Source organism: Peromyscus eremicus, chromosome 8a (genome assembly GCF_949786415.1).
Source record: "Peromyscus eremicus chromosome 8a, PerEre_H2_v1, whole genome shotgun sequence".
Lineage (NCBI taxonomy): Eukaryota > Metazoa > Chordata > Mammalia > Rodentia > Cricetidae > Peromyscus > Peromyscus eremicus.
This window is the reverse complement of record NC_081423.1, coordinates 20,109,772-20,130,958: the sequence shown is the minus strand read 5'-3', so window position 1 is coordinate 20,130,958 and position 21,187 is coordinate 20,109,772. Positions and strand designations below refer to the sequence as shown.

The window sequence follows — 21,187 nt, the reverse complement described above, 5'->3', positions numbered from 1 at the left end:
TTCCCTGCGGTAAGATTTCACCTGGTACTTCAACCAAGTCTGTTTTGGATAACACTGCATCCTTCCATTCCTTCATCCTTTCCAGGGGATGATGGACCTTAACTGTTGGATTTGTGTTGCGTTCATCTCTAGCAACTTACAACCTGGTTTCCGCTGAACCGGAATTCAATATTTAAATGTTGGTTTATTTAAGGCCAGGCACTATCAAGGCAGAAGCATTATAGCTGAACAGAACTTTGTCCCAATTTTTACTTTGCCATTTGGGAGGTATATATGACTTTAAACAAAATGCTTAGATCTTCTGAACTTTAATCTCCTATATATACCTGTAAAATATGGACACAACCTGAAGCACGACTTATAGCTGAACAGAACTTTGTCCCAATTTTTACTTTGCCATTTGGGAGGTATATATGACTTTAAACAAAATGCTTAGATCTTCTGAACTTTAATCTCCTATATATACCTGTAAAATATGGACACAACCTGAAGCACGACTCTACCTGTAAAGTATTTGCCTGACATGGGAAAGGCCCTGGTTTCAGTACCCAACAAAACACACACACACACACAGAGAGAGAGAGAGAGAGAGAGAGAGAGAGAGAGAGAGAGAGAGAGAGAGAGAGAGAGAGAGAGAACAAAGGGGGAATCCTTACAATTAAAGTAATTTTGTTTTTTTGTTCCAGAATGACCGATGAGAGCTTGTGACCAGTAGAAATAGGATTAATAATAATACAGAGTAGAAATAAAGCTTAGTGGAAGAACACTTGTCTAGCATACATGCGACCTTAGGTTTAGTTCCCAGCATTACAAAATATAAATAAAAATTAAGCCTGGAGTATTGGCAAGCATCTATAAATGTAGTTACTTGAGAGACTGATACAAAGAGATCACAAGTTCAAAGACAACCTAAGAAAAATCCAGATTCCGTCTCAAAATAAAAATAGAACAAGGGATGTAATTATAGCTCAGCAGCAGAGCGCTTGCCTGGCATCTGCAAGGCCCTGGGTTCAAACCCCAGCACCATGAAAAATAAATTAATAATTATCAGTATAGGCGTAATAACCTGCAACTGATACTGTCATCGCAACTTACGCGGCTGATTTTATTTTACGAAACCCTAGTTAAAAAGTACTTCTCCAGCCAGGCGGTGGTGGCGCACGCCTTTAATCCCAGCACTCAGGAGGCAGAGCCAGGCGAATCTCTGTGAGTTCGAGGCCAGCCTGGACTACCAAGTGAGTCCCAGGAAAGGCGCAAAGCTACACAGAGAAACCCTGTCTCGAAAAGTACTTCTCCATTAGCTGGTGGGCAGGAGGGCCGTGCTGGCTAAGGGTACAGGTCTAAAACTGGCTTTACACTTTGCTGCCCTCTCTCTGCTCCCCAGTATGACTTCATGGAACGCCTGGACGGAAAGGAGAAGTGGAGTGTGGTGGAGTCGCCCAGGGAACGCCGCAGCATCCAGACCCTGGTGCAGAACGAGGCAGTGTTCGTGCAGTACCTGGATGTGGGCCTGTGGCACCTGGCCTTCTACAATGACGGCAAAGACAAGGAGATGGTTTCCTTCAACACGGTCGTCTTAGGTAGGTCTGGGGTCCCTCGAGCCGAAGCTCTGTAAGGGGTGGGATGGCACGAGGGGGGCCCTCCGTGGAAGATTCAGCAACCCTGACAGTGTCTACTGTCTGTGAGGCCAAACTGCACAGTCTCTGCACTCGGCTCTGACTGCACAGGAATTCCATGCACATCAGCAAGAGTCCCTACTGGGCCTGAGGATGCTCACAAGTGTCCAAATCAGACAGCTAGGGCCGTGTGCTGTGCGTCCAACCTGAGTATATTAGTTGCTCTTCTGTTGCTATGACAAAACACCATGACGAAGGCAACTTATAGAAAGAAGGGTTTATGTGGGGCTCATGGTTCCAGAGGGATAAGAGTCGCCATCACAGCAGGGAGGTTCACATGGTGCAAGTCTTTGGAAAACTCAAAGCCCATCCCCAGTGACGTACTTTCTCAGCAAGGCCATACCTCCTGAGCCTCCCCGTATAGCGACCAACTAGGGACCAAGTATTCAGATGTCTGGACTGTGGGGGACATATCATTCAAATCACCACATTGAGCTCATAGCTGAGCTTGCAAATGCCTCCCTTTCCTACTCATAAAACAGAGGCAATGCCAGTATCACCTCCCAGGCTCCTATTAGGAATAAAGAACGCTTTTTTATTTCTAAGTGTGTAGCAGAGCCAAGAAACACTGGCCATTCATATCAGCTCTAACCTCTTCAAAATTGAGAATATGTCAAAATAAAAAAGGTTTTTTTTTTTTCTTTTAACTTAAAAATACAGCAGGGAAAAAGATACAGACGTTTTTAAAAGTCATATATTTATTCCCAAGCAGGCAGGCCTTGAAATGCTTTAATTCAATGCCTGTTACTTTGGACATGTTTTAGGCCTGCGTTTCACTAAGTATGAAGACAAAAGCTAAGGTTTAATCCAAAATTGCCTCTGCCTTCTGCATATTAACCACCCCCCAAAGGGTGATTACTTGCAAAGAATTACATTTTCTAGAAAACCCTCGGAGTTTCAACACTGAAAGGAACTGCAGTGACCATTGCTGAGGTTATGAGTTTTCATCTTCCACTGATAACTCATCCATACAGAAGCTCTGTGAGTCAGCAGGTGGCTGTGGCATTCCACTGAGGAATAAACTGAGCTATGTGGAGCTAACTGAGGCCTCAGGGTCCTGAGATATGGGAATGGCCTTTCCGTCCTGAGCCTTGGCCATCATCTTTCCACAGCATCATGTCACCCCAGCCACTGTTAACTGGATTCACTAGAGGGGTCTGGAGGTAGTGAGTCCATGACAAAAGGACCTCAGATAGCAGGACTAAGTCCCAGATCTTCTTTCCCACATTGTAGCTGAGTGACTTGCCTGGGCCTCAACCTTCTGTTTGGGAAGATGAGATGATCATATCCCAAAGGCTAATGTGAGGATCACCATGAATGAACTGCATCTGGCCTGCAGCCAACAGACATGAATGAGAGCCTGTGACTTTAAGGAAAGCACCTTGAAACATTGTTTATCAACTTACTACACTGTAGAACTTTTCTTTGAGCCCCACATGGCTTTCTCAAGGAATTTCCTATTCTTGAAAGATCTACGAAATCCAACCTGAATGTCAGGCTACAGTTCTCTGTCAGTAACCACAACTTTAAAATTGTATAAAATGACAAAGTTTGGTTAGTGACCACAGGTCTAAGGTTGATCTTTATTCTTTTGCTAAGGAAAAATAGGCCTTCCCAAGGCTAGCCAAATGTTCAAGAGTAGGAGTTGGCACACTGTAGCCCAGGGGCCAAATCTGGCCCACTGCCTGTTTTTATAAATAAAGTTTTATTGGCACACGGCCACATTCATCTGTTTGCATGTTGTGTGTGGCAGCTTTCCCACTGTTACAGCAGAGCTGAGTGTTGCAACAGGGACCATATGGCCCACAGAGCCTAAATAGTTACTATCTGTCCCTTCACAGGGAAAGTTTGCCAACCTATGCTCCAAAGCCATGTCATAACTTAGTCTACTGGAAGTCATAGAGGAAGCTCCCAACAGATGGGAAATCTCTAGGGTGACGTGATGTCCCAACAGGGGAGAGAAGTAGAACAGCAGAGACTAACTTACAAAAGGAAGGAACCAGAAACAGATCTGGGACGACTAGGATGAGGAGAACATGATGAGAAATGACTTCCTTTTCACCACCTGGTATTTCAACTCTGAGAGTACATGACAGAGCTGGCAGGTCACAGCAGCTGGCTTGGTTAGGGAGCATGGAGAGATGGTCACCACAGCGGTAACACAGAGTGCCAGACCACGTGTTCACCCCTGTCATGTGCCATTGGGGTCCTTCAGCTCACCCAACCCACAGGATAGCCATAGTGGTGGGGAAAGCGGCTGTCTCTCTGTCATTTGGAAGTGGAGGATGCCAAGGCTGAGAGTGTAAAGGGGCCCAGCCAAGGTCACAAGGCCAGTGAGTTGAAGTCAGAGCACAGACTTTCCACAGCTGTGCTCTTAATTGTGAATTTCTTTAGGTTCTAGCCAAGTGCATGTCCTTCCCCTGAACCACCAGCTTTTTGGGGGACCTGGTGACCTTGAAGTGGCATCTTTCCCCATTTCTTCACCCTCTATGGTCACAGAAAGGTAGGGTGAAGATTACCCACACCCCCAGCCATTACCCTCCCTGCCTGTCAAAGCTGGAAATAGCAATTCTCCCCAGAGGGTTCCTCTCATCGATGCTGTAGCTCAGAGAGAGAGTCGAAGATAATCAGCCTAATAGTTGGGCAGACATCTTGATAGAGCAATGATAGCAATTGGCCTGAAATGTGGGAAAAGAACAGTGTTTTATTTGGTCCGGGAGTTCTTTTCCACACACCTATCATCAGAACATTCGCCATCGAGAGCAGCCAGGAGCATGAACACCCCCATGATGGGAAACAGAAGAAAAGTGTTAGACGGATGTCAGGCAATCTCACTAAACACACCCATGACTCAGGAGTCTGCCGTCTTCTCTGGAGATGCAGCCTGCCTTGGAGAAATGAGCATCCTCCTGGAAACCCCAGAGGCGCGCTCTAGAAGCACATGTGAACCTCCACTGTCTAGTACCCCAGTTCCTGGAGCTAGGAAGAGCTCGGTGGTGGAGCACTCGCCTGGCATGTGCAAGGCTCTGGTTTCAAATCTCCGCACTGCCACCACCACCACCAACAACAATAATAATAATCTTTGAGTTCCTAAGCATGCCTTCATCTCCACTGTTTCTCCCACACAAAAACTGAAACCAGGTTGATTCAAAAATAGTACTCTGTAACTGGAAAAGGATCTGAAACAGGCAGTGCTTTTATAGTTTACCATTTCTGTGTGGGTCCCCCACTACCAAAAAAAAATAAATAAATAAAAATGCTTCAAACGTAAGACCACAGGAAAAGTAAATGTTCAATGGCCTCCATTATATTTTTCATCCACTCTAGATTCTCTGCCCTCTTAAGCATGTACAACGCACACATCAGCACACTTCTGTGGCTTCTCACCAAGTACTCACTGTATACCAGGCGCTGAGGACCTCAAGGATTGATGGCATCTGGCCTCATCCTGGGAGAGGGGAGAAGGCATATTTAAAAAAAAAAAAAAAAAAGATAGACCATCATAAGCCAGTGAGAGAAGTGACAGGAACAAGGGAGACAAAAGCCCACACTGAGGAAAGGGAGGGGAGAAGTCACCCAGATGCCGAATGACATTTAAGCTGAGGCATAAGAATAAATGTTCCCAGCTGGGGCCTTGCAGACAAGTGGGGAACATGCTGAGAACTCTGTCCCTTTGTACAGAACCATGGTGACAAGGAGCTTCCCCAGACCCTCGCTGCTTTAGACCTAAAGATATAAAGTTGGGAACTGGAGACAGACCCCAGAGTGATCCAGTCTGCCCAAACACCCATCTAGCCATGATCAGTGAGGAGCAGTCACACTACCTCACAGTAGAAGCAACATTCAAAACCACAAGCCACGTGATGCCATTCCTCTGCTTAGAATGCTCCTGTGTTTCCAGCAGCCCCAGAGTAAGATCTGACTTGTCTGGTGAACTGTGGGGCCCTGGATGATCTGCCCACCTTACATAGATCTCTCCAAACGCATGTCACTCTTCTTTTGGACCGCCATCTCCAGTCACATTGGATTCACTTCACTTCTTCCCCACCTCAGAGCCTATGCCCAAGCTGTCCCACCTACCTGGAATTCCCACCCACTGGTTCTCATCAGCTCGCTACAGTTCATCCTTCCTCAACATCAGGTGACAGAGGGAGGCCCACCCTACCCAATAAGGGGCTCCCTTCTGTAACCCCCTGAGTATCTCACTCTCTGCAAAGAGCTTACTATAATATTTACTTCTTTATTTGATTGAGGGTGGGGTTTCTTATATTCTCTATGGCAGTGGAAAATATTGAGGGTAGAGACTGGATTATTCTACCAGCAACCAGAGTTCCTTGCATACAATAGGTGCTCAGTTAACACACTGCGTCCTATGTTGAGACTATGACAGTTCTGACATCTTACCCTAAGTCCAAGCGAACATATTAGCCCTGTCACTGTTCCCTGGGTGTCATCAGAAGACATTAGGCTGCAGGATGGGTTGGGGAGGTGTCTCAGTCAGTAACACACTTGCTATGTGCACGTGAGAGCATGAGTTCAATCCCTGACATCTGCATACAACTCCAGGTATGGCAGTGTGTGCCCATAGCCTCAGAGCTGAGGAAACGGAGTCATGAGGGTCCCTGTGGGTTTCTGGCTAGCCAATCTAGCAAAATCAGAAAGCTCACAACTCAGTGAGAGAAAAATATAAGGTAGAAAGCAGTAAAGACACGCAATGCTGACATCCAGCTGCCACATGCACATACATGCTCAGGATGTACACAAGACTCCAGGGTCACAGACAACGGACTTTTATAGTCAGAGCAATGCAGATTCCAAGCCCCAATGTCTGCAGAGTATCAGGAAATGTGCCTGCTGATCCTGCATGTACAGAGTTGCCTCGCAGGAGAGAAGCCCTGAGCTTACTGAGGCTGGGTCTCAGCATGGGTAGTAAACACGCTTATCTTTCAATCCAGAGAGAGACATTCTCTATTAAACCTAGCAAGCCTGTCCTTTACTCTGCAGAGATATTTTCTTTGACTGCCTAGGCCATACATAGATGGCCTAGAAAATATGGTCTGGAATGTTCCAGAATACCCCAACAGTATAGACTTCAGCTCCCAAGACATGTAGAAACAGGAGCAAGCCCAGGCACAACAGTCCTCCAACCCTGCATGAAATTTCTAACTTTTGTATCTCTGGAAGCACCCAACGCCCTTTGAATACCTGATGAGCTCACAAAACACACAGGTACACTGTGCATGCTTCTCAATCCTTTAGAGAACTCACCCAAAGGAGCTGTAGCTGGGCTGGGAACTGCTAGACATCAAGAAAACTAGCTCAGTGAACTTTATAGTCTTTTATGTATCTTTGGGGAAGAAGAAAAAGAAAGCAAACCCACTTGTTGAGTTTCCTCAGAGTGCCAGAAACCAAGAACAGCTTGGTTCCAGAGGAACAGAAATGACGTGCTGTGGAAAGATGGCTGGGATGCACCCTTTGAGTGCTCAGTGCAGGAAAAGAGTGTGCAGAGGATGAGATCACAGAACACACTCTCACACCTCACCATCCTTCTTTCCTGGGGTTGGGTCGTGTCATATGGTGGGCCTACTGGCTTCTATTTTTCTTTTTATCATCTTAGACGTTTGGAATCTGAAAGCTTAAATGTGTCTTGTTTTAACTTAAAACAAAAATGATCATTTTGCAAGAACACACCCATTGCTGTGCCCATCTGAATCAATGTGACAAAGTTCCAAAATAATCCCCCTTGAAAGATGTAATGAGAGTATAGAGAGAAGGCAGACCAGGAATAAGATTCTTGTGCAGGGTAGAGCAAGCAGACATTCACAGAAAATAAGGGCCACAAAAATGAAGTTTACACAGACATTCATGCTGGCCAAAACACCTATACACATAAAAGGTTAAAAAAAAAAAAAAAAAACCACATAGAAGCCAATACCTGCTTCTTGCAGAACCCTGAAACATGCATAGGGGAATATAAGACTTAAGTATAGCCACACATCACTTAAGATAGGGATACACTCAAGAACTGTTTCGCTTTACCCTGGCATATACACCATGAAGCACTCATATAACCTGAGAGGGCTGAGGGAGCACTGGCCCACACAGCCACATGTGTTGTCCAGCACCGACCAAACATTTCATGCAACTCATAACTGTGTTTGCCTTTTCCTTATAATTATAATCTCTGCCTAAAGGCAGAGAACATTTTTGCATTACAAGCCTGAGACTAGGAGCACCTGCCTGACGTCCTATACCTGAGGTTAGAATCTTAGATCCCATATTTCAAGCCACAGCTTGAATTGGCAGAGTGACTTTGGGGTGAAGGTGTGGCAGACAGGAAGGGCATAGTGCCTAAAATCCTTGTCAATATCCCGGCGTGGAATCTTCCATAGTATTTGAATCCAAATAGACAGTTTCTTCTAAAAACAAGCAAAAAAGAACAAAAAGGGGGCTGGAAAGATGCCTCAGCAGTTAAGAGCACTTGCTGCTCTGGCAGAGGACCTAGGTTCGGTTCCCACCACCCAGAGAATGGCTCACAACTGCCTGTAACTCCAGAGAATCTAACACCCTCTCCTGGCCTTCATAGGTACTACATGTGTACAGAGCACTGCCGTACGAGCAGGCCAAACACTCATACACATAAAATATAAATAAATCTTAATAAAATAAAAAGAATAGAAACTGTGCCTATCCCTGCAGTCCAGTGTGGGTTAGCACTGGCACCAGCAGAGTGCTGGATACTCCCATGCTCTGCTCACGTTGCCCTTGACCCCACCTTCCCTGTTCTCTGACTTCGCTCACTCTTGGTCCTCCCCACCCCCTCTTGGGTCGTTACAAACGGCAGGTGACTAATTACTACACGACTGAGCAGAGGAGAGGAAGGTCATTGCTCAACCTCTCTCTTTCAGATTCAGTGCAGGACTGTCCACGGAACTGCCACGGCAATGGTGAATGCGTGTCCGGACTGTGTCACTGCTTCCCAGGATTCCTAGGCGCAGACTGCGCTAAAGGTACGTGTCACCGCTTCCCTGCAGAGGGGCGGGAGGAGGAGCACCCTGGTTGCCTTCCCATGTAGTCCTCTGCACTGGGACTCTGTAAACCCACACGCATGCTCAAAGGTTCCCCCTTCGGCAAGGAACGGGTTTTGATATATGACCAGCGGCCGGTGTGCCTGTAGGAATCAGCCAGCCAGCCTTGGCACTGAGGTGTGCTGAGAAGAAAGATTTGCTAAAAATGAGATGGTCGGATTTCCTGTAAAAGCAGAAGTGAATTACCATCACTCCTTTCTTATAATCATTAGCTTCTATGTAATGGGAGATTAAGCATCTCAGGGTTAGTGAATTTCATTCATTCTGGCCAGCTACACTCCTAATCTAGGAAGTGCTATTTATCTTTGTGGAATTGGTTTTAAATTGTATTATTAATTTATCTAGACTGCTTTGCAAAGAATGGCTGGGGCCTTGGGATTCTTGGGGGAAAGGTAATTTAAGAAAGAAAATGGCTCTCTGAAGAACGAGGAATTTAGAGGCTTCACACCTGTCTTGTAAGAGACCTTCAGTGTGACCTTCGGTTGGCTCTCAGGGTTAAGTGTAGATGGGGGCACAAATACACACACAGCTGTCCGGAAGAACATAAATACATCCACAAAGTCTTGCATTGTCCTTTTCTGTCCCATTTGTCTAAAATACGAGGTACCACCCATAACAAAGAGTGCCACCCACAAATAGGGAAGTGTGGAAAACAGTAAGGGGACATTAAGAGACCTCACTCAGCTTGGGTTTTCCAGTGCCAGCTGTGCCCTGACACATCTCTGTCTTTTGGTGACCTTGTGCAAGTCAGTCAGCATGTCTGAATTTTGGTTTCCTTATCTAGAAAAGGGAGCCTGATGTCAGAAGTTCAATGTGAGTAGTGTAGCCACACACAATGCAGAGTACTAAATAAGCACACAATAGTAAGTATTAACACAGTACTAAGTACTACTAGGACTGATGTGGCTCAGCAAAGCACATTGTAAGGTGCCAACGGGTTTGGTTTTATTGCCTATTTATATTTTAACTTATTTATATAATTAGGTCATCTTTTTATCCCCTTTATTTGCATTTCATTGAACGATTTCTGCTTTGACATTAAAAATCAGTAAAGCTGCTACATCTTAAATGATACCATTCCTTTGTCCAACCCTCAAGCTCTTGCTCTGGAAAATATTATCTAGACACTCTCCATAGTTTAAAGATTTGAGATTTGCATCCTGATGGGTACTGGGCGTTAAGTGAGTGAGGCTTTTCTATCCCTGAAGCCCTGGCATTGGTGGACATGTGTGTGACATTCATTCTTAAGACATTTCGTCTGTCCCACAACACACAGGTTTGGTCCATGTTTCATAGGAAACATGAAGCCTATGAACAGTTTCCTTAGCTGCGTTTCCGCAGAGCACACTCATGTCCCAAGACACAGTGACACATCCACAAGGAGAAGGACAGACTACCAGCTCCTTCCCGTGCTGGCTCCAAGGGGTCCAGCGGGGTGGAGGCTGACCCTATGTTGCCATGTCGAGTGCTTTTCCTAGTGAAGGTTTAAAGGAAGGCAAGCCTCAGTATCGTCTGAATGGCTTTTCTTGTGTAATCTAATTTTCCTGAGAGTGAAAGCATTAATGAGAAGAAGGACTGAGTCGCCCTTTTATATGTGGCTGCAAATGGGCTGACCACTCAGCCGCGCGGGCTGTGAGCTGTAAATGTGTATTAACACTGACACACATCGATGTATTATTAATCCTAAAAACCGTGTGTGCTCTGACTGCACATCCAGTTACTGGCCTTTCAGACCCAAGCACCCAGCCATTTAAGAACCCTCCACTCTGAATCCATTTGCAGACGCGTGTCCATTCTGCATTATGGATCTGTAATGGAGTGTACATTTAGCTGCTTAAAAGGACTCTCGGTGTGTGTTTTGCATTCACCACCTGTGCTGTGGCTGGGCGCACCCTCCAAGTGTGCATTAGCCACAGTATATAATTGATCCTTGTGAAACAAATATTGAGTGGCTGTTAAGAGGAGTTATTCCTTCCTACTCCATCGTCGTTCCTGAAATCGGGCTTTGAACTTGTATGCATATTTTAATTTAACTGTTGATGCATATGATGGGTAAAATTGAGGCGCTTAAAGAATGAAATTGCCTTCCACTGTATCCCTCATTTATTGTAGGCCAAGTTGGTTTAAGAGTATGGGAAGCAAGTGCCTGCCTCTCTACCCTAATGGTGCTTCTCCCTTCATGCTTTTGAAGTGACCATAGGTCAAGCTGTTTCGTTATGAACCATGTGTGCTTTCTCTTGGTTCTAAGCCCTGATTTCCCGAACTTTGATCTTCAGTGTACCTGTCTATTGCTTTTTGCCATCAGTACTTTGACTAACTTATTTTTCAATCAAATATCATTATGTGTACACAGATACATTTCTTTTAAAAAGAACAATGCCAAAAACAAAAATTGAAAAAAAAGAGACTAAAATTGGTTGTCATGAATATGAAATGTGAATGCCCCTTTAAAAATAACCAGAGACGTGCCAGGTGGTGGTGGCACATGCCTTTAATCCCAGCACTTGGGAGGCAGAGGCAGGCAGATCTCTGAGTTCAAGGCCAGCCTGGTCTACAGAGTGAGTGAGTTCCAGGACAGCCAGGGCTACACAGAGAAACCCTGTTTCAAAAAAAAAAAAAAGAAAGAAAGAAAGAAAGAAAGAAATAGTAACCAAAGACTCCTCTTTTCTACCACAGTGAGTATCTAAGCCGCATCATCTTCTAACTGTTTATGACGCATTAAGAATCCAGTAGTAAGGGCTGGGCTGTAGCGTAGAGTGATTGTCTCAAATGCATTAATGTAATGCATGAGGCCCTGTGTTCAATCCCCAGTACTGCAAAACAAAACAAAACAAAAACCAAGAATCCAACAGTAGACCCAAATATCCATGCACACCCTGACTTCTTAGGGAAATCCAAGTTTAAGCATCTCGTCCCATAGGCTTTGGCTCCTGAGAATAATATAATGCCCCGAGTGCACCTGTGTGATAATAGATTCACAAACAGACTCCAGCTGCCTGGACAGCTTCCAGCAGGGGAAATCTAATCCCAGCACAGGGTGCTCATCTGATGCTGAAACCCACACTTCCCACTACTCTCCAATACTGAGTATGTCCTGGACACTGCAAATTATTGAATGCATGCTATCTCATTTGTCCACATATCAACAATGTGACATGAGTCATATTTGTACCAATCTTCCCCACACCATTTTTTAAAAGCTTTTTACATTAAAGGTGGTAAAGATGGCTCAGTGGGTAAAAGGGTATTTGTCAACAAAACTGACAGCCTGAGTTCAGTTCCAGGAACCAACATGATAGAAAGAGAGAACTGAATCCTGAAAATTATCTTCAGACCTCCAAATATGTGCATACACACACACACACACACACACACACACACACACACACACACACACACACACCAAGTAAATATAATTTAAAACTTTTCAAGTAACTTATAAAGACAAGTTACCAAAATCGAAGAATTTCCAACCACAGTCCCCCAATTTTCTATAAGGTCAACATTTTAAATTTAAATCTAAAAGCCAGAATTTTAACTGATTTATAGAATTTTTTCCACTTTTGCCTTTCACATCTGGTTCAAGATCCCATGTTTTGTTTCATTATCATGACCCCTTGGTCCCTCTGGCCCATCTAACCCATGATAGTTCTTTATTCTTCTTGTATTTCATGGCCTTGATCCTTCTGAACATTGCTTAGGCAATTTGTATACATCTCTCAGTTTGGGCTGATCTTCTACCTTCTATGATTAGACTGAAGTTCTGCATTTTAGATACTATGTACCCCTCAGTGTATTATATCAAAGATGAGTGAAGCTCCTATTCAGATATGCAGAAATGTTAAAGGCAGTTGTATGAATGTGCACATGCTTACCTTTCTCTCTTGACGTTTTGCGCGGGCAAACTGGCTTAAAGGCCCAACTCCGTTGATATTGAACAGTCTGTCAGTGGCTAGGACAAGACCCATTCACATATAACCTTTGAGCCCAAGAAACTCTGGTGTTAGCAGGGAGAGCCTGAGGCTGATAGAGGAAGGCCATAGGACTAGCAAGAGCAGTTGGTTCCTCAGCCTCCTGCTGCCCACAGCAGCATGACCCATCTCCTGGCTGTGGCCCGCCACCACTTCCCTTCTTTCTGGATTAAAACACTGCAGATGCCATGAGGGCAAGGTCCCCCTTCATCAGGAATTCACAGCACCTTTGTTCTTGCTCTGACAGCTGTACCCCGAACGCCTTGGGTTCTGCCAGCCTGCTAGCGTAGGCAGCCAGCAAACTCGGGCCCTCCTGCCAGGGGGAGAATTTGCCACGTTATCAGGCGCAATTCCCATCACATCCAAGCGACCTGGTATGTGTCCAAGTGACAGAACTACAGATTTACTCTCTTGACCTCACACTGTGCACTCCATGCCCTCAGATGCTCAGCACAGGCAGCCGTTCTTGTCTTCTTAAAAACCTGCCCGTCTGCATCAGGCGTCTGAAGTCATCCTTTTCACAGAGCGTGGGGACCATCAGCACACATTTGCAGAGCACTCATTCTGCACCCCCTACTGTCTTGGAGCTCCCAGGGGCACTGAGGTCAAAATGGACCTGACCCTCACTAGGGAGGAACACTGGATGCTTCTAATGTGACACTCCAAGTCAGGTGAGGGAACTTAACCATGCACATGCCTGTTACATGTCTACTAGAAGAATACTGCTGCATGGAGAGCCAGAAACACAAGGTGTGCAAAGCAGTCCTGAGCCCTGCTTCCAGAAACACATGGGAAGTTAGTGGCTCATGGTACCACATTGGGATGGGCACTGTGAATGCCTAGATGTTACTAAGGAGGAGGTCAGGAAGTTTATGAAGCACAGAAGTGGTGTGCTGTAAGCAGGGGAGTCTTTTGGGATCCTTGAACACAGCCTTGGAAATCACACTGAAAGAGGAAAATGAATACGAAAGATGTATCATACCAGCAGGCCCTAGCAACGGAGACACAGCAGACCACACCACACAGAGGCTACGTGGAAGGTAGCCCTTAGAGTGAGATCAAACAGGCGGGAACTTGAACCCATGGTCAAATGCACTTACTGAGACTCTAGAGTGCCATAGCAGGGGTGAGGGAATTCACTGATGCTTGCAATGTTACCAGGCCCTACTATCAAGGGAAGGGCAGACAGGGACTAGCTTGAACACACAGGTGTATTTGGTAGCCTGGGCTATGTGCTCACAGACTGTGTGTGGGAATGTTGTACCTTCAAGAAGAGTTGAAAGTTTCTAAAGTTGATTTTTTTTTTCCCCTTGTTGTTTTGTGAGACAGTGTCACATAGTTCAGGCTGACCTTGAACTCCCTTTACAGCTGAGGCTAACCTGAGGCTAGCCTCGAATTCCTAACCCTCTTGCCTCCACCTCTTAGCTGCTAAGATTACAGGCATGCACCATACTTGGTTTTAAAAAAAATAAAAATAAAAATGATATAGTATAGTGGTATTTATGAAAGTAGCCAGTTAATAAAAAAGAGTAAGAGAAAAATCTCAAAGAAACTCCAGTGAGGAAACTACCATGAAGAACCCTGTCCACCATGGCACAGATGCAGAGTCTGAGGGAAATGCCACTTATTTCCCAGTAGTTTGTACCTTTTTCCATCAGTTGATTCCCTGGCCCAGCTATAATCCTGCTTCTCAGTTCTGGTTGACCCTCCAGCTTTGCTGTCTCTGCTCTTTCTCTTCCGTGGTTCCCTCCTCGCTGTAAAGCTGTTTGTTGTGGATTGGGGGCCCCGGGTTATTATTCCTCTTCCTCTCATTTACTTTTATTTCAAGGCCTTGCGTTGACTTCACTTCTCCTAGACTTGTAGGCAGGGTCTCCCTGCTTGGCTTTTCAGAAGTGAGCTGAGGCCTCTGACGGCTTACTTGGGTTGAGCTGGAGGCTCCAAGCCACAGCAGAACCATCACAACAGGGAGCCACAGCTGTTAGGTAATAGCTGTTAGAAACGTCAACTCCTGCTGCCAACAGCTGTCACTGGAGCCCCAGAAATGCCACAAGCATGGGAACATAAAGTTTCTTTTAATTTTTTCTCTAGGTGTGAGGATCAGCTCAGGGTCCACATTCTGATACCGAAGAACAAATATCTTAGAACAGTGTTAAAGGTCATCCTTGAGATACACTGCTCTTGCTCCATACAGCCCACTAAGGCCTACATATCACAGGTTCTAGAACTTAGTCCATCCAAGTACCGGGACTGTTCATTCATCTTTGCTGACAGCCTTCTGGGCTGGAAGAGACCCATAATCCCAAAAGCCTTTGCTATGCAACTGATGGTCTTTTGTGGAAGTCAAAGTTACAGATCACCAACCTCCAGAAGCACTCCTGCAAATAACCCTGCTGTCACTCAGAGGCAGGAACGGTGAAGGACTGGGGGTGGAGCTCTGGCATGGTCTGCCATGCTGTTCTGTCTGGAAAGAGAGCTCGTCTTTTCTTGCTGACCAAAAGCAGAAGCGGTTGTCCTTGTCCTTGTCCCCAGTTTGACACCCAAGCCGTAGCATGCACTTGCTAAAATGTCTGATGACCTTACGGTAACATAACGGGGCAAGGCTCACAGAGTTACATTGTTGCCGGGAATGGGACCAGTATGAGTCCTGGAGAGCATGGTGTTAATCTGTCAGAGTCATCATGCCTGTGACAGCCAGTCAGCCTAGGTACAGTGTGAGTGGAAGGAGCATGCACAGGCTACGGGGAGGTCATATAAGATAAAGAAGTGCTTATGGAAAGGAGACACGGTTTAGTTCACACCCCACGTGTGTTCTCAGGATGAGGGGGTGATTAAAAAAAAAAAAAAACGGAAGCTATAGAATTGGAATTCACTAGATTTGACTCTGTCCTCCTCCAGTTAACTGTGCCTGTTGTAGACCATCGCTTAGCCTCTCTGAGCCTCAGTTTTGTCTTCTATATAATGGGGACGGTTGCCTTGCTGGAAAATGTCAACACAAGCACGTGTGAAACGTGCAGACGCACAACAGCACACATGACACACTCCAGAAATGCTGAGTTCACCTACACAGCAAGCTTCTGACGTCAAGAAAAAAGTAAGGTCATGTGACAGGGGCGGATTTGAGGATGCGACTCTAATGGCGGCAGGTGGGTATACTGTTAAGTAGACACCCCAATTCCAGGCAGTGACAGCTCTCTGAGCCCTAACCATAAGTACTTCCAGCAGCCCCCCACAGGCCCACCCTTGTGACTGGCTCTTTCACCACGATCTGCTTTCATCTCCTCTGCTCACCAAGGAGAAAGGACAAGCCCTCAGCTCCTTCCAGAGAGTGGGGGTTCCCCACTATCCACCACAGAAACACGCCGTTCACAGCATCCTTGCAAAAGAATCATTCCATCCCTTGCACAGTGGCCTCACCCCCTCATGAAATGTGCCCCGGTTCCATCTACCCTACCCAGGTTGCTTCTCTCCCTCCCCTACCCCCGAATGCAGACGAGCCTGGATTATGGCCCCTGCCCCCAGAATGTTCCACGGCCTGTTGCTGTTTAACAACCCAATTCTTCCTCTCCTCCCTCCCACCCCTGGCCGGAAGAAGCAACTGTGCAGGGATTTCTTGGCAGCTAGGCCCAGGAAGAGAGGCTGGAAGCAGGGTTCACCCAGAACATGTTCTGCAGCAAGCGACTGAGCAGCCATACTGAGCAAAGTCACGTTCAACGGCCCAGTACAAGGGTAACTGCTGCCACATCTCAAAGATGAACTACATCCCAGGCACCACGCAGAGCACTTTGCGTGAATGATGTGCTTTCATCTCTTCCCAATGCACGTTATCTTTTATTTCACAGCCGAGGAAACTGGATCTCAGAAAAGAGAGCCAGAGGGGTTGGGTGGGGGTTGTTATTATTTGTCTATTTTTTGCTTTTGTGAGACAGGGTCTCACTCTATAGCCCAAGATGGCCTAGAATTTGCTATGCAGTCAGGTTCCAAACTTGTGGCAATCCTCCTGCCTCAGCCTTCCAGGTGCTGGGATATCAGGTGTTCACCACTCTCCCCCATCGAGGTGGTGTTTTATACATACCCGCTGCCACTTGGTTAGTGATTCCCACACTTGGTACCTTGTTCAGTTATCTCAACCAGCAACTCCTGGATGGACTCTGATCACAATTTCTAATGCAGTAAGTCTGGGACCTCCAGAGCTCTTTCAGTTCCCAAAGTCTTCAGCTGGAGGCCAGACCTTCTGGCAGCTGACTCATACACGATGAATCTGGATCATAGAACTCAGCTGAGACTGCCCAATGAGACCTGAGATCCCTGACACCCACCTTCAATCCTTTGCTTTTGAAACAAACCACTGACGACCTCTTCTGTTCTCTTCTCTTGGCTAAGTAGCAGCACAGTCCTAGAAGAGAGGGTGCCTAACCATGGGGAGGGGAGTGAGGCCCGTGGCCTGGGAGATACCCTGTTGTCCCACAAAGACAACACGGGAAAAACTCCAGTCTCTAGAAAGGATGTAGGCTAGGATGGGGGACAGATATTCTACCCTGTAACTAGTTGGTACAATTTTCTACTAATGAAAATAATAATAATAATAAAATAATACCTATTGATTTCTTACCCTGAGCCAAGTCCCACAGGCATTATTTCATTTCTTTCCATTTCCACAAGAACCATAGAGAGTACCCCCAGAATTCCCACCTCCCTTTAAAGGTAAAATAAGAAACTCAAAGTGTCTGGTCACACAATTGGAGGTTGGGGAGAGGGACAAGAGACTCAGTCTAAGTCACAAGACAAGAGCTAGGCAGAGTCTTTCCGAGGAGCTCTGGAGACAGGGAAACACAGCCTTCCAATGTGCCTTCGGGACCCTCCCCTGCTGGCGGGGGCGGGGCACAGGGAAGTTGCAAATCTGTCTGGATGCTTCAACCCCAAGCAAAAGCGTAAGCGACTTCACCGAGAACTCGCACTGCATAGGCACTTGATCTCATGCCAAATAATTGAAATATTCGTTATGTAACCAGTGCTGTTGTCAGAGACGCACACACTTAGATTTTTTTTTTTTTCAAAGCAGCTTAAGTACGTATCGATTGAGAACTTTTAACTCTCAAAATGGAGGCGTCCCGTATCTCTACAGGTATTTTAAATGAATTGAATTAATCATAGGCTTAAAAGTCTCTTGCGATCTTCGTTAACTTCCCTGGGTTTAATTAAAACATCTGTGCACTTTTAATTTATCGATTCATCCAACTCATATGTCATGTTTTTAACACACCCCAGCATGCTCTGCATCATTTTTTAACCCGATTTCCACTTAACTAAAGCAATTAAATTCACCCCGGATTAATTAAAGCATCCATACTTTCGTGCTTAAGTCAGCGTGTGCCGCTTTCCCCACATGGCTCCTGAATGTCAGAGATTTGACACACCTGATGAGTTTTCTGTCCTTCTGGTAATTCTTCCCTGAGTCGCTTTCTTGCTTAAATGTGCCTTTTGACAGACCGGGAAGGAGGAAGTTGGTGCTTCAGAAGCTGCCCCACCCCCATCCCGGCCCCACCTCCTACCCCACCGCACCCCACCCCACGCCACCCCGAGCCAGAAGCTCTGCCCCTCTGCGTTCCATCACTGAGAGTTTCATTACATGCGGCCCCTCCCACTGAATGCCTGAAGAGTCCGGGCATTTTTTTCCCCTCCTTAATTTTACTTCCCAACTTCCCCACTCTTTCTTGCGAAAAGCCTCTTATTGCTCTGCCCATTTTTAACAGGCGAGGAAAACAGAGGTGCTGAGATAAACGGGCTACTACATCGGGCAGGGGGCTGTGTATAACACATGACACAGCATCTTTCTGGATGTTAGCTGGGATTCCCCTCCCCACCCACTGGACCCTGCACAGTCCCGGCACCCCTAAACCCTGGCAGCCCTTCCAGGCTGTGAGCAGCTTTTTAGTTTGACTTCCAATCTGAGAAGCCTAAAATTACATCTTAATAGTATTTATATTTATGTATAATTGTTAAAGAACCTGAATATCTTTAATATTGTCAAGCTGTATTATTTCTGATGTACACTTTGCCCACTTTTCCATTTGTCTGTCTCTTTGCATTGATTTATAAAGTTCCTTATACATGTTAAATAGTAAATTTTGTTCTGTAAATCACATTAAGATCTGCCTTCCCAATATTGCTTATGACCTGGTTTAGTTTCAGGCCAGTATCCACTGTCAAATAGATTTAGATTTTGTGCCATCAGACTTAATCACCCTTCCTTCATGGTTTCTGGAATGTATATATCTTTCATATATCCTGAAGAAAACAAGATTACGCTCCAATGTTTTCTGATACTTCCACTCTTGACACTGTGTAGAGTTTATTTTTTTGATATGGGGTACAATAAGGGCCAACTTGGCTGTGCAGCAAATGAAACACCACTTACAGGGATGTTGAAGAAGTGAAGCTGGTCTTTCCTAACACCATTTTTTTTGCTCCTTGAAAGAAAGTGGAATACTAGTTTGTTTGGGGAGCCTCAGCTTTGCTTGGCCTCCATGACCCAAATGTTAAATCGTTGATTGCTCTGGAAGGTGGAGGCAGTTCCTCCTTCACATCCCCACCACCACCACCACCAGGCCTGTCTGTTTATAGTGTTGGGTTACCTGTCCATAGCTGCTGACTTGCCGGGAATAAAGGCATGCATCGCACACTGCAATTGTGCCAATTTACCTAGGTCTAAGGTATTCTCAAGTCTCTTTTCTAAAAGAGTAGCCACAAGTGTGTGTGTGTGTGTGTGTGTGTGTGTGTGTGTGTGTGTGTGTGTGTAATGCCAAGCATGGTAGCTCACACCTGTAATCCCAGCTTTCAGGAAGCTGAGTCAGAAGGTTACAAGTTTGGGGCAAGCCTGGGTTACATAGTGAGCTCTAGGCTAACCTGGGCTATAGATGAGAGACCCTCTCTCCAAAATAAATCAATTAATAACACATTTAAAAACCAGCCTCTGGGTCACTTCTTAAAGAGCACCATTTGAGAGTACCCCTTCACAACAAATCCAGCTCCCAGATAACTTGTCAACCCTAGCCATTCGCCTCTCCCTTCCTATCAAGCCTCCCCGACAACCCTTCCATCCCTCTGAGTCTTCTCTCCACTGAACGTGGCAGGTAGACAGGATTTGTTTTTCTGAAAACACCAATGAGTAGTTGGTCCTGTAACTGCCTACCGAGTAAATAACACTGATAATTCATCTCCTCCCTTACAGAGAAGCTGGGAAGGGGGAACTCCAGCTTGATCATTAAAATGAGCTTTACACCATTTAGGTGACTCTAAATTGTGTCATTTTTTTGTCATCAGCCTGTTAACTTGTCAGTCGTTAGTGGCAGCCGTAATTTATTTTTCTTCTGCGGGAGTCTTAAAGCTTCCATTTACTAGATTTAGTAAAACAGGAATAGTCAATTTGTACACACATTTTAATTAATTTTAAATGGAAGCTTGAATGCACAATGTTCTCCTCCTGGAAGGCTGTGGGATAAAGGAGAGAAACGGGGAAGGTGCAGCATCTCACATCTGGGTCCTGGCCAGTCAGGACCAACTTCCATCCACACCCAGAGAGGACCAGGAAGGAAGCTGATGCGTTCTTTCCACTGGGGCCGCCTGGCACTCTTTTTGTTACAGGGGTAGTGTGTTTACGTACATGTGCACATGTGTATACACAATGGCCCATGTGTGAGAACTACAGCTTTTTTTTTTAAATCATATGAACCCCTCCAGCCAGGTTGGGGATCCAGTTGGAAAGATCACAGGAGCATTCATTACTTGTCTAGCAGGTATCAGCTCCTACAATGATTCCTTGGTCATGGGACATCCTTTCCCCCTCACATCCACTCTGAGAGACAAGTTTTTAAAGAGGATGCTGAATACCCAAGAAGTTTAATCGCTGTTTTCAAAGCCCACAGCCGACACGCGAAGACGAGCTGCCGAACCTGGGACTTTCTGGCACCAGGATTGTTGCCCTTTTCACTTCTGCCTTATGCTGCTTCTTGAGGGGATGTGGAGTCCAAATAATTTTCCTGTTCCGTCTTAAAAGATAACGATCATTACGTGATCACACACAGAAAAAAAATTAAATACAAGTAGTTGTTCACACAAGAGGCTGCCAGTTCCCACTCAGCTTCTCCAGTGTGGACAGGTCTGAGCCACACATATGTATTTGGGGCCCTGGGATGGGTTGTGTCTGAGAATCAATTACAGGAAGCATTCCTGGCTTTCCATGTTTTGAACCCAGTGACGGCGAGCAGGCTTCATTCTTGGTGTTAGTGGCCATGAGTTCCTTGAGTTCCGCTCTTCCAGTCAGCCCTTGTGGGGGGTTTTTAATGTGCCCTGCTTTCCAGCAAACATCAGTGTCTTGCATCTCTGACCACAGTCCCAGCAAGCTGGCATCAAACAAATTGAGAAAGGGCTGCATTCAGGAACACCGTGACCTGAC

The 21,187-nt window shown here is 45.7% G+C and overlaps 1 protein-coding gene across 6 annotated transcripts in view; it reads left to right on the top strand.

Moving 5' to 3' along the window:
* Tenm2 (teneurin transmembrane protein 2) overlaps positions 1-21,187 on the top strand; it is a 942,842-nt gene that overhangs the window by 775,009 nt on the left and 146,646 nt on the right. For all 6 annotated transcript variants that reach the window (XM_059270357.1, XM_059270356.1, XM_059270355.1 and 3 more), the window contains 2 exons: positions 1,385-1,580; positions 8,585-8,686. In XM_059270357.1, coding sequence (XP_059126340.1) covers positions 1,385-1,580; positions 8,585-8,686 — 298 coding nt within the window. The remainder of the gene's footprint in view (positions 1-1,384; positions 1,581-8,584; positions 8,687-21,187) is intronic.